This window comes from Diplotaxodon limnothrissa, linkage group LG17 (assembly GCF_057381915.1).
Source record: "Diplotaxodon limnothrissa isolate DT_005_m linkage group LG17, D_limnothrissa_male_GT1.1, whole genome shotgun sequence".
Taxonomy (NCBI): domain Eukaryota; kingdom Metazoa; phylum Chordata; class Actinopteri; order Cichliformes; family Cichlidae; genus Diplotaxodon; species Diplotaxodon limnothrissa.
Window position 1 is genome coordinate 32,526,232 of NC_140612.1, and position 14,758 is coordinate 32,540,989.

Here is a 14,758-nt window from a genome sequence, read left to right on the forward strand (position 1 = left end):
TGTTTGGTTGTAGCATGACAAAAAAACCCAACAAAACAAAAACAACAGCAATTAAAAAAAAAACCAAACAGTCGCTACATACAGATGAGATGAGATTTATGAATCCACGGCTGAGTTTCATCAGGAGCTCAAAGCTCTTTTTGTCCTTGCATTGACGAAATCGTATTTCTTGAACCCCCGCTGTTGAAAAAGTGTAGGTTAGCGTGCTGTATTTCAGACGTTCAAAAAACATAATGTATGTCTTCTCGCTGCACCGAACTAAAAACTTAAATATCAAAAAGTTATTTAACGAACTGAATGATGCAAATGTGCAGTTTAGTGCTGTGGAATACTACAAATTTTGATATCGATCTGATACTAATAAATATAGGGGCAGTATTGCCGATATCAATACAGACAGCGATACTTTTAATCTATAATGGTGGCTTATATAAGAGAGAGCAGTGCGGCATGAGTTATGAGATGAGTCATGACCAATTTGCCAATTCTGAACACACTAAAAATACTACATGTTTTACTTTTCTCAATAATTAGTTAATAGAAACATTTCAGCGTGTTCAAGCTAGTGCATGTCTGACCTATATTTTTCACTTGGCTACGTACTTAACATAGAAACAAAGTATCAGTCCTGTCATGCTAGTATTGATCTGATACCAATATCAGCTTTGGTATCGATACTATGGATATTTAGATCAATCCTCTGAAAGACACAGCTGAATAATGTAACATGCAGCAATGTATCAATAACTAGCAGCTCAGTTCTTTGTTTAAATTAAACAACTTAAAGAGGAAAAGAAGCCATTTCAACCCTCTAAGCCTAAAACACATTTTTAAGTGCTGAGACAGCAACTTAAAGTGCTCATAATGAAGTGTAAAGACATGAAGAAAATCATGTGCAACATGATATGATAGGATGCGATGTGTGCAGGAACTCACTTTCTTGAGGGTCTCATGGACTTCATTGTTTTTCCATATTTCGTGCAGCAGAAGGCACGCTGCCTTTTGCATACGACTGGGTCTGTAACAAGGAGAAGGAAAAGGTAAAAATAATACATGCTTTTTTTCTGAACCGTGAGTACTTTTACTTTTTATGCTTATGGTGAACTTTGGATTGACTCCAAAAGTGAAGCAATCCTCATAGATTCCTTTGCTAAAATTACACAATTTATATATTATATTATTGAATTATATTTTGGCCTCTGTACTTAACTTCCACCTTCATAACAACTAACCTTCACAACCATGCCTGTTTGGATTTTGTCAAGACTCTAAAATAAATCGAGGGGCAGCATTAATTGCTTCCTGTCTTCTTGGCATCACTTCAGACAAAATTGAATGTGCTTGTTGTGTGTGTGCCCCTTTTCCACGCTTTTTAAAAACTTCCAGTTGCATGAATTCTGGGCTTTACCTTTTCCCGCTAGTACGATTCTAGCATTTGTTAGTATGTTAATTAGGCATGTGGAATGTGGCATGCACCCATACAACCTACGAAAGCAGTTCCCTCATAACTTTGCGCTAGCCTGTTCATAACTTTGCATGGCTATAGCATTTATTCACATCAGTTTTTTAATTATTCACTTTTATCTGAAGTACCGAGACTCTGAAGAAGTTACTTTATGTTATTGCTACTTAAAGGAACTAAATACAATGGATTAGGTAAATAATGACATAAAAATAAACTAAACAAAATAATGGCACATATATCATTATCTTGCATTGAACATACAACTTCTCATGTCTTGTATCTGAGTGGTTTAGTAATGTAACTAACCCTTTGTCTGTCTTGCTGATGTTGATGATCTTTGGGATGCCGCGGTTTTCGATTATTGCGTCGGCATTCTTCGCATCACTCAGGCACAGGTAAGTCAGGATTTCACATAAAGAAATCGTCACCTCACTAGTCTGGTTGACGTCGGTGCTGTCAAAGGGCAGCATTTTCACCATCTCTGACAACACCTGGTTTGCTTTAGGAGTAAAACAAGTCATGTAAAAGAGCCGTTCAAAAGTGCGGTTTGTGGTCGTGGTGGAACGATAATGGGAAAAGCTTAGAGGAGACATCAAAAGTTACCAATGGCAGGACGAAGTTGATCGTAGCGTGAGATGTTTTTGATTAGAGATACAGCAGGTATCTTTAGATTACTACTTTCACCGTTTAAAATTTCCTTAATCTTCTCAAGACCATTTTCCCGCTGAACAATGATAACGGCGATGCCTCTGTTTATCTGCAGACCACAGAAAAAACATTTTAAATATGTCTTACATGTATGACTTTAAAATACATATACATGTAAATATAAATGTGCTAAACAATACTAATGCATAATGATCAGGTGGCCAAAACAAAAGCTGTTAAATCTGTTAAGCTGTCAAACAGTATTCCAGATTAATCTACCCTTCATTTGACTCATACATACATCTAATAAAGTGCCAGAGATACAGTAGACACACTTGCCTCTTTTCTGCTTACACATCGAACCTATAATTAGATTAAGAGCTGAAGTCCTTCCCATCTTACCTCGTGTTTTCCAGCTGTGATGTTCTGCAGAGCACCAATGGCAGCCTCCTTGATGGTGTCATTTGTACTGCAGGCCATCAGTGATATGTACATCCGCACAGTGATCGTGTCCCACAGCCACTCTATGCCATGGGGGTTGGGGTTGGGCTCGGGCTCCAGCAGGGGGTGCTGATGCACTGCATACTGAGAAGAAGGAGTTTACGAGACAGACTCCAGGTATGTGGGTCCAGTCGGTTCAAATTTACAACAAGAGGTGGCTAACCGTGTTAGCAATTGATTTTATTCAGTATGGACATCTAAAGACTGGTGGTGCATCCATTTTTCCACATTTTCATATTGGAAGTTTAACTTCCTGGCAACAGTTTTAGTGCAAAAGACATACTTATACAGCTTTAGGAAACCAAATCCACGCATCCAGATTTCATTCTTGTAGGAGGCAGAATAACAATCACTGTTAGAGCATCATATTGAAGCCCATAGTTTTCAAAAACTATGCAGTCAGTAGTTACAACTTCTCATTACAGCAAATACCTAACCAACCAGTCACATGGCAGCAACCCTGTATATTTAGGCATATAGACATAGTTTAAATGATGTGCTGAAGTTCAAATTGAGCTTAGGAATGAAAAAGATAGACGATTTAAATGTCTTTGAATGAGCACAGTTGTAGCTGCCAAACTGGGCTGGTCTGACTACTTCAGCAATTACTGATCTTCTAGGATTTTCCCACACAACCATGGTTTACAGAGAATGGACCAAAATAGAAAAAAAATATCCAGTGAGCGGCAGTTCTCGAGGCTAAAATGCCTTGTTGAGCCAGGACTTGTTGATCTCAGAGGAGAATGGACAGACTGCTTCCAGCTGATGGAAAGGCAAAAGTAATTTTTTTTTGTAAATTTTAAATAACCGCTCATTACAGCTTAGGGTGCAGAAGAGCATCTCTGAAAACGCAGCATGTTGAATCTGTTGGCTGCAGAAGCCCACACTCCTGTCAGATAGGAACAGGAAACTAAAACTACATTTCACATAGGCTCATTAAGATTGGACAACAAAAGCCTGGAATAATGTTGTCTGGTCTGATGAGTCTGAATTCAACTCAGATTATAGTGTAAGAAATTGGCGCAAGAAACATCTACACTCTCTTGTACAAAAGGTTCAGGCTGCTGGTGGTGAATGTTTCCTGACACACCTCAGATCTCTTAGTAACAACTGAGCATTTTTTAAATGCCAACATAGACAAAAGGTTAAAGAGGCTTAGTGTTATTTAAGATAACACTAAGTGTTTCCTTAAATAAGGACCAGACACATGTTTTGATTTAGTAATTTTTTATCTGATCAGCAGCCATTAACCCAGTTATTTCCACATTAATGTAGGATTCAGAGCACATAAAAGCTGCCTGAGAGTTCAGAGGTCTTATAAAGACTTCTATAACTGTGTAACTGCTACTCATAAGCTGGACCTTGTATGGCATTTTTACTCTGACTTGTTTTGTTTTTGCTTTGTTCTGATGTTAAATGTGATTTTGTACCACTAACAGCATGTCTTCGTGGCCAGGTTTCCCTTGGAAAAGAGATGTTAATCTCAAGGGACTTCCTAACTAAATAAAGGCTGATTAAAAAATGTCAGCAAATATCAACAAGAATTTAACTGATAGCTCAGGATGTGTGTGTTTTAAGCCGCTTTAGCTTGTCTACCAGATGTAAAATTGCAATCCACCTCCTCACCACTTCCCCCTTTAATGCTGCATTTGACTTCATTAATGTCATGTCCATTGTCACTGATGACTGCTTTGTTGCTACACACATGCAACTGCACGGAGGTGTCAGACCAGAACCGTAGCATCAAATAAAATTACTGCAGATGGAAAAAACAATCATCTTTTGAGAATTGTGCTTCTGATTGTCATGCTATGTAGAGCTATGGCTAACTTACATAGATAATAGCATAACAGCAGCAACACTGGCGCACCTGGTAAAGCAGTAATGTATAATGCATGATTTGTTTGGATGTTTCTCACCACCAATATAATACAAGAGAAAGCTAAATGAGCATGTTCTAGTAAAGATGATTAAAGATGTTCTCTCACACTCGGATATTAAACCATAAGAACGTCTTTTGTGTTGTCAGGGTCCATTAATGTGTAAAGAGATTACCTCTGTGATCTTGGCACTGCGATAAGAAAAACAGCCCAAAGTCTTTGGCTGCGAATCCAAGTCTTGGCGAGACTCTGTGAGAACCTGGTCGTTTTTCTTCGGAAGCTCTGACTCAATCTGATAAGACAGGTTGTGCAGGATACAGACGCAGTTCTCCGTGCTCTTCAGAGTAGATTGAGATGTAGATGAAGAAAGAAAGTAAAAATTGTCTGGCAAACAATTTAATAACATATGGGGACACAACAGAAACATAGAAGGGAATTCTAAGAATTCAGGCAAAGTTTACATCTGTTTGAAAGTTGTGGAGCTGAAGTCCTTCCCAAGAGAGCATCCGGCAGTGACAGGAAGTACCGGCCATGAAGATAGAAGACAACGTTCCTTTAAACTGTGTTAAAAGTCATTGTGGTTTTGATTTGACGTGTGTATACATTCTGTCTGTGACGTATGAAGGGGCGTCGTTAATTCAAACCCTGATGCTATAAAAATCTGTGTATGCTTTGATTAAGTCGAAGATTAATTCCTGTCTGCATACAGAATGGTCTTCCCACGCGTGTATTCATTAAAATCAATTGTTTGACCAAGATCATCTGGACCTGGTTGTTTGTACTCTCCTTCCTCAATTATGTGAACCTTAACAAAGTACAAGTAAAAATCATTTGTGAACATGTAACAAAAGTGTTGTAAATCAAAGCAGTTTGCCGTGACGCAGACACAGTGAGGACAAATGTTTTCACTTCACCTTGTCATCCATCTTACGGTTAGCTACGGTTCCCCGGATGTAGTAGATCAAAGAATCGATGAGATTGTCACAATTCCTCATTGCTTCCCTGACATATCGGCCTGCGGAACTCAGATTTCTAGAAACAAAAATGTGCCAATTAGATAAGCCCATTTTAATAAAGTCAAAAGTGCTATAAAATATTTTTCTGTCATCTACACAGTTGTGCAAATTAATGGTTGCACTATTTTGGACATCTTTCCGATGCCCGTGGCAATCACAGAAAAATTATATCACAGACTAGTAAGACTAGCCTGTTCTTATGCAGCCCAACAACAGAGGGAAATAAATATGAAAATTAACATTCAGAATCCCCACAAGAGGCTCTTTGTGCAGCCATGGGGAACTCCCTTATTTCATCCACTGGGTGCTCAAAAGGCTTTAGAACATGATAAGGAGAACTCGATAACACTGGGTCAGAGAGGACTGAATGATTTCAGTTCAGCAAAGCCGGGGAAAGAGAGAACTCGATGAATAATTGAGTCTTTCACTCTTTTCATCTGGCTATAGTTGCCAGGGGAGCAGTGGCTCTTATATCTCCTGCTTTGCAAACAGAGAGATGATGTGTGTCTAAATAAGTCCAAAGCAGAAGTACGAGGCATAATCTCAGACCCCAGTAGATAAACTGTGGTTTGACATAATCACATGATAGTAAAGAAACTGTATAAAAATGGATGGTAGTTACTCTCTTGCTTATTATAATTTTAGTGACTAGGCAGTTCCAGACACTTTCACAGAGCTGCTAGATGAACCCCAGATGTTTCTTAAATCAACCATCATATGGTTCTTCTGCCCTTTGCACGCTCCTTCAAATTCTTGTACTGTTCACCTTTCTCCATCGGGGTCTCTACACATACCCCTCTAATCTACACCAATGAGAAAATTGACAATAGCATTAGTTCAGGTAGACCAGAGAGCCAAGCCTAGTGTCCTATCCTGGTAGATCAGCAGTCTACTTTGTCTGATGGATCAGCTGATACTCTTTGTTTAGGTTGCTTTTGCATCTTCAGTCATTTCCATCCCACATTGTAAACAAACAGTAAAAAACAGAAAATGTGCTGGTAATTTTCTGCTAATGCATTACCTATTTTGCTTGTTTGTTTCGCACAGAAATTAATTTTCATATATGGTGAAATGGAAAAAACACTGCATAATGGAAAAAACCACAACAACCTCTTCCAACCACCAGTTTCTGACTTAGTCACTGTCATCTTAGTTGTCACTGATACCCAGGGTCAGTGCCAAAGCTTATAGAGCAGATGGAGAAATAACTTTTATCTGAAGACATTTGGCTCAGTTTACTTTTAGATTTCATGAAGATTGAAGCCAAAAGTACATTGATACTGTTAAATGAGCACAGGTACCCTTGCACTCACATATGCTATATACAAAAGACAAATATATATATATATATATGCAATAGCTTACTGGCAATGTGAGAGTTTAGCCAGATCCAAAAAAAAGCTGGAAAGCATTTTAAAAACACAATGTAACTATGGGCAGATCTAACAAACACAAGCCCCTGGGGTTACAAAACAATACTACACCAGGTTTTCCATTTATGCCGATCCATCTGGAGGCCCCAGATCAAATCTATGTCACACAGTACATAGACTGGTTTCGGTCATTATGCAAATGGAGGAGTTTAAATTACATCGTATATATAAGATTGGGGAAACCTGCAGTCAGCTGAGATTGAAGAAGTCACTTGGATGAGTGACAAAACGTTTCTCCCACAAAACGCTTCGTCCAGATGAACAGAATCGACTTTTGGAGGGTCACACAGTATAAATCCCTGGAGTTTGAGGATGTAGGTGATAAATTCAGAAGCAGAAGAACTTTTTGTCCTTCAGAAATTAAATGCTATGATCCCAAACAATATCTTCTGATCTGCTGAAATCTTCGACCTCTTCTGTTTATAATCAGCAGATTAAGTGACACCTACAGTAGTTTTTGGTTTATCCCAATGAAAAACATCCCAGCAAGTACAGTTTTTTCGCAGCTAACAAAAGAGAACCTACCGCAGGCAGCCGGTGGCATTGATGAAAGTTTCATCATCCACTAGCAGTTCATCTTTCGGATTCTCGCCTTCAAAAATGCCAGAACTGGGAACAAGAACGGAGCGGCTGAGAGTGGATAAGGCATGATGTGGAAAAGCCTCCTTCAACATGTCATGAGAGGAGAGGTTCCACAAAAGACCTGTGGGAGAGATTGAGATTTAGTTTTTTGCAAGGAGATAAATCACAAAAATATAAATAAGCTAGTGCTGCATTGCATATATGAGTCTCAGAGCATGATTTCATATGTATCAAAGGCAATGTTTATTTAAAGCGAGCAAAACCAGTTTTGACGAGAGCTTGAAATTTGCAAACCTAATCAGATTAAAATTAGGACATGTAGTGTGTTTAAACACAAACTAACCCGTAAGATGCCGCCTGGTCTCCTTATCGCGGCTGCTATTCAGTACAGTAGGAATCAAAGACAAGCCTGCGTTTTCCTTAACATTAAGCTTATTTCTATCGTTCTCATAAACAGCATTACGCAGCGCCCCGGCAGTGGCACGCTGCACTTCTTCGCTGTCATTGTTAAGTAGAAACATGAGCTTCTCAATCCCGTTCACATGGCAAATCTGGAGAAAATAGAGAAAGCAAGAATGGACCAACGATTGACGAATTCATGTATCAGGATTTATAATCGCTCTGCATCCTTAACACATAAAATACCTGTGATTAAACATACCTTGCCTCTAGCAATGGCACTCTTGAAACATTCATTTTGTATGAAACTGGTTGCACAGATCAGTTTTTCCTCTTCATTCTGGGTCAAAAGCTGCACAGCCTTCTCCATTGTCATCCTCGGAGTCTTGCTTACTGACATCCTGTGTGAAAATCCACAAATGTTTCAAAATGTAGATTATCAATACAGGATCATATTGAAATAATGAATGTACAGAACAAAGGTCTTACAGTTTTGTGACATTCTGCACGTGCATCTGCTTAATGGGTAACTGCGTTGCTGCCCGCCTGCCAGCATCCGTCTCCACACTGCTGACAGAGGGCGGGTATGAGTTCACTCTAAGGGATTTATAGTGGCCCCTTTCCCTCTTCTGTTTTAGCCCGAACATGCTATCCTTAGGCTGGATAGAACTAAACACGGTGTCACCATTTCTTCTCTGCATTTTTTCTGTGAAAGTTGGTTTCACAGTACTTTGTCTGTAAGTCCACTTAGAACCATATTCTCCATTTTTCCGAAATGCAGCATTTGCAGGTACAGATTGCAATCCTAAGGTCTGTCTAAACGTCCTTTGCTGGACGTTCCCTCGTGCAGGTGTGTATGCACATCTCTGTGTGCTATGAGGTAAATCTGAAAAAACATGGTGGTGAAAGGAAGCTGACTTTGCCAAGTGAGTGCCAACTTTGGGTGAATGACTTGATACAGAGGGGGTGGGCATCCCAGAATAAGTACTGCATTTAAAGTGCCTATGAGGTTGCTCTGGGCTTGACTGAGGGGACACTTCCAGCCTCCTGGATGGTTTGCGGTCATGGTCGCCAGAGAAGGAGTGACTGGAGAAGGACGATCTATTTACCTGTGAGAAGGAAAAACAAAAACAGCTTTAATGCACTGGCCTGGTTACCCTGCTCTTTCACTGTATGGGACTTTGTACTTCCATTTATATACTTGGATGTCATTATAGTCAGAAATACACAGCACAGCAACTACTTGTGCAAAAGGTCATTATGATGTCTTGGTAACCCCACCCCAATGCTTTATCACTGTGCACGAGTGAACAGAACAAACTTCAGCACAAAGAAATACTGATGCGGTTTAAAATATATGACTTATTCCTTTAATGCGTTATTGTCAGAAACAGCTCCATATAAGATAAGATAAGATAACTCTTTTTTTAGTGCAATGACAATAAAGAGTTATCTTATCTTATCCCGCCAGAGAAGGAGAAGTCACTCCTTCTCTGGCGACCATGACCGTAAACACTGTTGCATAACAGATAAGATACGAAAAGAATACAATGATTTATTATTCAACAGACTTGGGTTCTGTGAGCATGCATAAAGCAGCAGCAGGATACCACAGAGAACCATTTGCCTGTATTCAAATTATGGAGTACAATATTTAAAGTGCAGTACAGTATGAGGCCACAAGTTCAAGTAGTTTGTCCTTTTATAATCATTCTGTACAGGGACGACTAAAGCAAGCATGCTGAGCTGAATGCGCTTAATATCTGTGGAGGAATCTGCATACTTCAGATCTGTATTAGCTCTAAAAAAACAGAAGCGAGATGAATATTCTAGTGATCGATTAGGATGACAAATGTCCCCAAAATGTTTGGGTGCATGTGGCGGTGCATAAGAATAAATAAAGGAGAGTCTTACCTTCGTGTTCGTTAAAAGTCCATCTGCATCATTTAAGCTCGCTGTTTCATATTTCTGTGAACAGACACCACCTGAAACAAGTCAAAGAGGTTTGGTTAGTCCGTATGATAATTCCCGCCATGCCTGTTAGTGTTCTCATATCTGGATCGTGATTCCGACTCTGGTTTCCTCAGCTTTGAAAGGACAGTGCACACTCACGGTGCACAGCAGACATCTGTGCAACCTGCAAAATAAATGGCATCTAATTTAAAAAGAAGATGGAAGAGAGATGGCAAAGCAGTGAGATTAAATGGATCGGACATTAAATGCTATCTGTTAAATAATGTTTCATGACACATTAGGCACATTTGTATTATGTATCATTGAAAAAGTCCTTGAACTCTGAGCAGGTGTAACATCTGGTTTCCAGTTGGTGACTATCACAGCAGTAGAGCATGATTCACTTATCATTATCAGTGACCACTTGTGCCCTGTGCATGGGATTATTGTGATTCTGGGAGAGAAAATTCCTAGACATATTATTACAATGCAGCAGATATGTCAGCAGTACAGTGTACATTTTAGGACATCGTCAGGTCTCAGGAAAAAAGTCGTAAGGTATCAGGAAAAAAGTCGGGTCTCAGGTCTCAGACATTGAGACCCGACGTTTTTCCTGAGAACTGAGACCTTGCATTTTTTTTGTCTGAGACCTGACAACTTTTTTCCTGAGAACTGAGACCTAACATTTTTTTGTCTGATACCTGGCGACTTTTTTTCCCGAGAACTGAGACCTGACAACTTTTTTCCTGAGACCTGACGATGTCCTAAAATGTACACCGTACAGCAGACTTATTATAGGTTTGTATTTTCTAATTAGTTTGGTTTTTGTTTTTAATTTGGTTTAGTTCAAGTTGGGATGGATTTTCTTGTTTAGTTTAGTTTTTAATTGTTGGAAAATGTTTAGTTTTAGTTGGGTTTTTTCGTTAAGTATTATAAGGGAACATTTTAAAAGCAGTTGACTCTCAGTCTTCTAGACATTCGGAGTAATAGTAACTTTGAAATAATAATGTGAAAATTCTGAGCATATTTTAATGATGAATAAATGTGTGAATTTTACCTTCCACAATACTTAGTTAAAATGCACACACAGACACACACTTTTCATGTATTTTGAAAGTTGTTTTTTGGAGAGCTGGAATGTCAATGTGCCTGTCTCTAAATCACTTTGGATAAACTTCTGTTGTTTAAATATTTTCTAGTCTATAAATAAAATAAACAAGACAGCAGACACAAAACAGTTCAGAGATTTTCCTTTTTTTAAAAAACAAACAAACATGTAATCCATCCATCTTTTTCTTCTTATCAAATTCAGGGTTGTGGTGGTGCTCACCCTGAACCCATCACCAGGCTATCACAGGGCGCATACACAGAGACAACCATTCAGTCACATTAACGCCTGCAGCAAATTTAGAATTGCCTGTTAACCTAACATGAATGTCTTTGGACCGTGGGAACACCTAACACAGCCACAGGGAGAACACACAAACTCGAGAAGAAAGGACTCGGCCGGCCGGTGAATCCAAACCCAGGACCTTTTTGCAGTGAGTTGACAGTGCATTATAACAACGAAATATTTTAGGGAGAAGAAGTCACAAAATAAATAATGCAAATAATAAAAAGTCTTGTAATCCCCTTTAATAGCACTCTGCAATCTGTAAAGACTTGAGGGGAAGCCAGTAAAAAAATTCTTTCATTTTTATTTACAGGGTAGTGTTGACTCATGTGGTTAACCATCCGTCTAAACACACCTAACAAACCTTTTAATAGTCAGTGATGCTTCATAAATTCAACCAAACCTGTCCAGATACAGGCAATATTACTTTTAATTTTTTATAGTTGTCAAAATTGAATAGAAGACCTCTTTATTTTTGGCTACCAATACTTAATAAATAAGGTCATCAGTGGATGACATAGTAAAATTAGGTTCTGGCAGTTATCACTTTTAGGGAACTGCAGAAACCTGTTAGACAAGAGGATTAACTAGGAAGTGTGCATTCCACTTACAGAAATGTCTGTGTTTACACTAACTAGACTTCTAGTAAGCTCCCCTTAATGCAGAGCACAGCCTCAGGACAGACAAAGCAGGGTCTGGCAAAGGAAAGGGGTTTCATAGTTTACTTTAGGGGTTTCCAGCTTGGACCCTTTTGAAAGGGTAACATAGCCACCAGGGTGGGAAAGGAGGAAAAACTCTGTACTTCTATTATTATTATTCATATTAATATTGTTTGTGGTTATTATTATTCAGTAAAACAGTTGATAGTTCACTAATCTACCTGTACATGTCCCTGACATCCTAAAGTTTAAATATTAGATTTGGAAAGTGGGAGGAAGTTATTTTTGCTACCACTCTCATTCACTTCATTCATTAGTACTACTTCATTAGCTTGGCTTACAGTGCACCCGGTTTCTCCCAAATGCGTCAAAGTATGATGCTGATTCGTTTTCAAAATGAACATTACCATTTGACTGAGTCTTTTTAGACTTCCTGGACATTGTGAGCTGAACCTGCCGGTGAACCCGCTGATTCCGGTCCTCATCGGGCTGCGTTGAGGATCGCAGATCGGCCGGCAAAGCCAGGCTGGTGTCATCCAGCACAGAGGAGTCGTGCGCAGGTAACGCCGACTTAAAAAACGGATCGTCCATTGTGAACAACAAATGAGAGCAAAAGAAAAAAAAAAACTCGCCAAGAGTCGAGAGGTCAGTTTTTCCTTTTAACCATATAGATAGGGATCCTGGAATAATAGTCGACGCTGCTTTGTTTCTCCCACTTTCCCTCAGCTAGGTACAGCCAGGAGGGCGGGGCTAAAGGCGCACCTGAGGTGTCAGGTGTCACCACGAGGACACGTCAGGTAACAATGTGTGAATGTAGCTGTGTGCTTTAATTATTTACTATTTATTTCCCTGCAGACTTTTTTTTTTTTTAAAGTTTAACGGCCGTTTTGAAATTGTGAACTAAATTACTCAACACCAATCAACATTTTTAAAGATTCAGCTAACACTACTTGGGAAAACTGATATATTTGTCCAGCAAAAGTTTTGCCTATGTACACCACCATGATGGATTTTAAATCAGTCGATCAAGATGTGATTATATGACTTTCAGCTTGAACTCAAGAATAAATGTCTGCATTAACTGTGCAGGAAGTGCAGTCATTTTCTTCAGACGTTCGGGAGTAATTCGAGAGACTCAGGTCAAGTGCGTCATATTTGACACCCTTTTGGGTGAGTTTTATATCTCTACATCATCAGTGTGATAAATTGCACTCTAAATTGCAAGGTTCAATAAACACTTGAAATAGCTGAATAAGCTACAAACACTTTTTTTAAACAAAAAATTGGATTTTCTGGCCATTATTTCATGGTTCAGACTTCACAAGGATAATTTTAAATATGGAGCTTTTTTAAATAGTTGGATGAAAATCCTTTGTCATCAATAACTGCCTGAAGTCTAGAATCGATCAGATCAGGTGACCAGGCCATAGAAGAGCATCCTACTTCTTTGCCTTGGCACAAAATTCCTCCTGCTTCTTCCATCAGCAAACACTAGTGGCCCACTTCTACTTTCATCCATGTCAGTGCCATCACACTGCTTTCACCATGTTTGACAGATAAGGTGTTATGCTATACTTTTCTCTTATTCTTTTTTTCTCCAAGATGGAAAAAATCCTGTCACCATCCACTTTTATTAGCTGAAAGCGCATAATAATCCTAATGAAGGCCATCTTCTCATGCACAGACATCTCTTTGGGTAACTTATTTAAAAAGCTTTAGAACACAAATTCGGTTTTGTACTTTTGTTAAAACTCTTGAATTAATTTTGACGTATTTTTTACTCCTCTGTGATAGTGTAGAGAGTCAAAAAACACAACAAAACTAACTGTTAGTACGGTGGGGACTTTGTCAGCAGATCTGTGTGATCTGCACTGCGCTGTTGGGTTCAAAGGAAACTGCTGATGGATACGAGGAACTGGGTCCAGCAGGTATGCCCTTCCAGACAAAGGAGCCGGCGTTTGATTTTCACAAGTTGTAAATTACGGCTACTAAAAAAACTTTTACAGCCTTGACTTTGATCAGTGAGAGCTCCGTCACAATCATAAAAAGCCTGAGATTTTATTCTGTGTGAGGCTGACTCGATTCTCAGAGACATTAGCCTGTATTCAGCTGTGTTAAACCTTATGGTAAAGCTGCACTCAAGGCTCAGGTACTTTGATAAAATGTGGATTTGCTGTACTCTCCAGACTGAGGGGCTCTGTAATAGTCACTCCATCGTGAAACTTTTGCTAAAGGTAATTTTTCAGCTCCTGTCACTGTGAAAACTGTCCTACTCTAGTATATCAGCTAGCAAACACACATACATACATATATAAACACAAACACTATGGCTTAATTTGACAAATAATTCTTACATATAAAAACATTTAAAAAACAGTATATGCTGCAATCAGTTAAATAAATCCTCAACAACTGTTGAAATAAGATTTTTCCTCTTTAATGCACTCTTCTCCAAAGGTCTTTCCTCTCCAATTCTTTAACCCACTTTCACATGAAACATTGCTGTGCATATTAAGATAAACAATAACAAATCTTTAGTTTGCCTTGTTTACAGTAAGACCAATCACAGATCAGCAAAGATCCGAGCATCCAACAGCATCTCAACAAGCGGAGGGAGATGTGACTGGGAGCTGTAGAACATCAGGATTAATGGATTCAAGTTGGGCTCACGTTCAGATTGTGGTCTGACACAGTCGCATGTGTTCAACTTCAAAACGGCGCGTGGTAAAGAATCACCGCCTCATGAGAATCTGAACAATGTAGGGTGCAGTTTGGATTTAGAAAGAGATTTTTCACATTATAAAACAATCATATTCTGAAATAAAACAA

The 14,758-nt window shown here is 39.0% G+C and overlaps 1 protein-coding gene across 1 annotated transcript; it reads right to left on the reverse strand.

Moving 5' to 3' along the window:
- On the reverse strand, positions 1-12,612 carry pkp2 (plakophilin 2). Its single transcript, XM_085375621.1, has 13 exons — positions 12,337-12,612; positions 9,839-9,909; positions 8,414-9,033; positions 8,187-8,325; positions 7,869-8,076; positions 7,469-7,646; positions 5,409-5,526; positions 4,670-4,831; positions 2,516-2,698; positions 2,069-2,222; positions 1,772-1,964; positions 937-1,018; positions 1-180 (listed from the first exon to the last, which is right to left on the reverse strand). Exons 1-13 carry the CDS (start codon positions 12,518-12,520, stop codon positions 121-123), a joined length of 2,352 nt encoding a protein of 783 aa, XP_085231747.1. The 5' UTR covers positions 12,521-12,612; the 3' UTR covers positions 1-120.
- Positions 12,613-14,758: the final 2,146 nt, after the last annotated feature.

Coding starts and splice junctions, on each gene's coding strand:
- pkp2 (XM_085375621.1), bottom strand. CDS start 12,520: ATGGACGATCCGTTTTTTAAGTCGGCGTTACCTGCGCACGACTCCTCT. Junction 2,223..2,515: donor TCACAGCTGGAAAACACGAG/GTAAGATGGGAA, acceptor TGTGGTCTGCAG/ATAAACAGAGGCATCGCCGT. Junction 1,965..2,068: donor TCAACTTCGTCCTGCCATTG/GTAACTTTTGAT, acceptor TTACTCCTAAAG/CAAACCAGGTGTTGTCAGAG.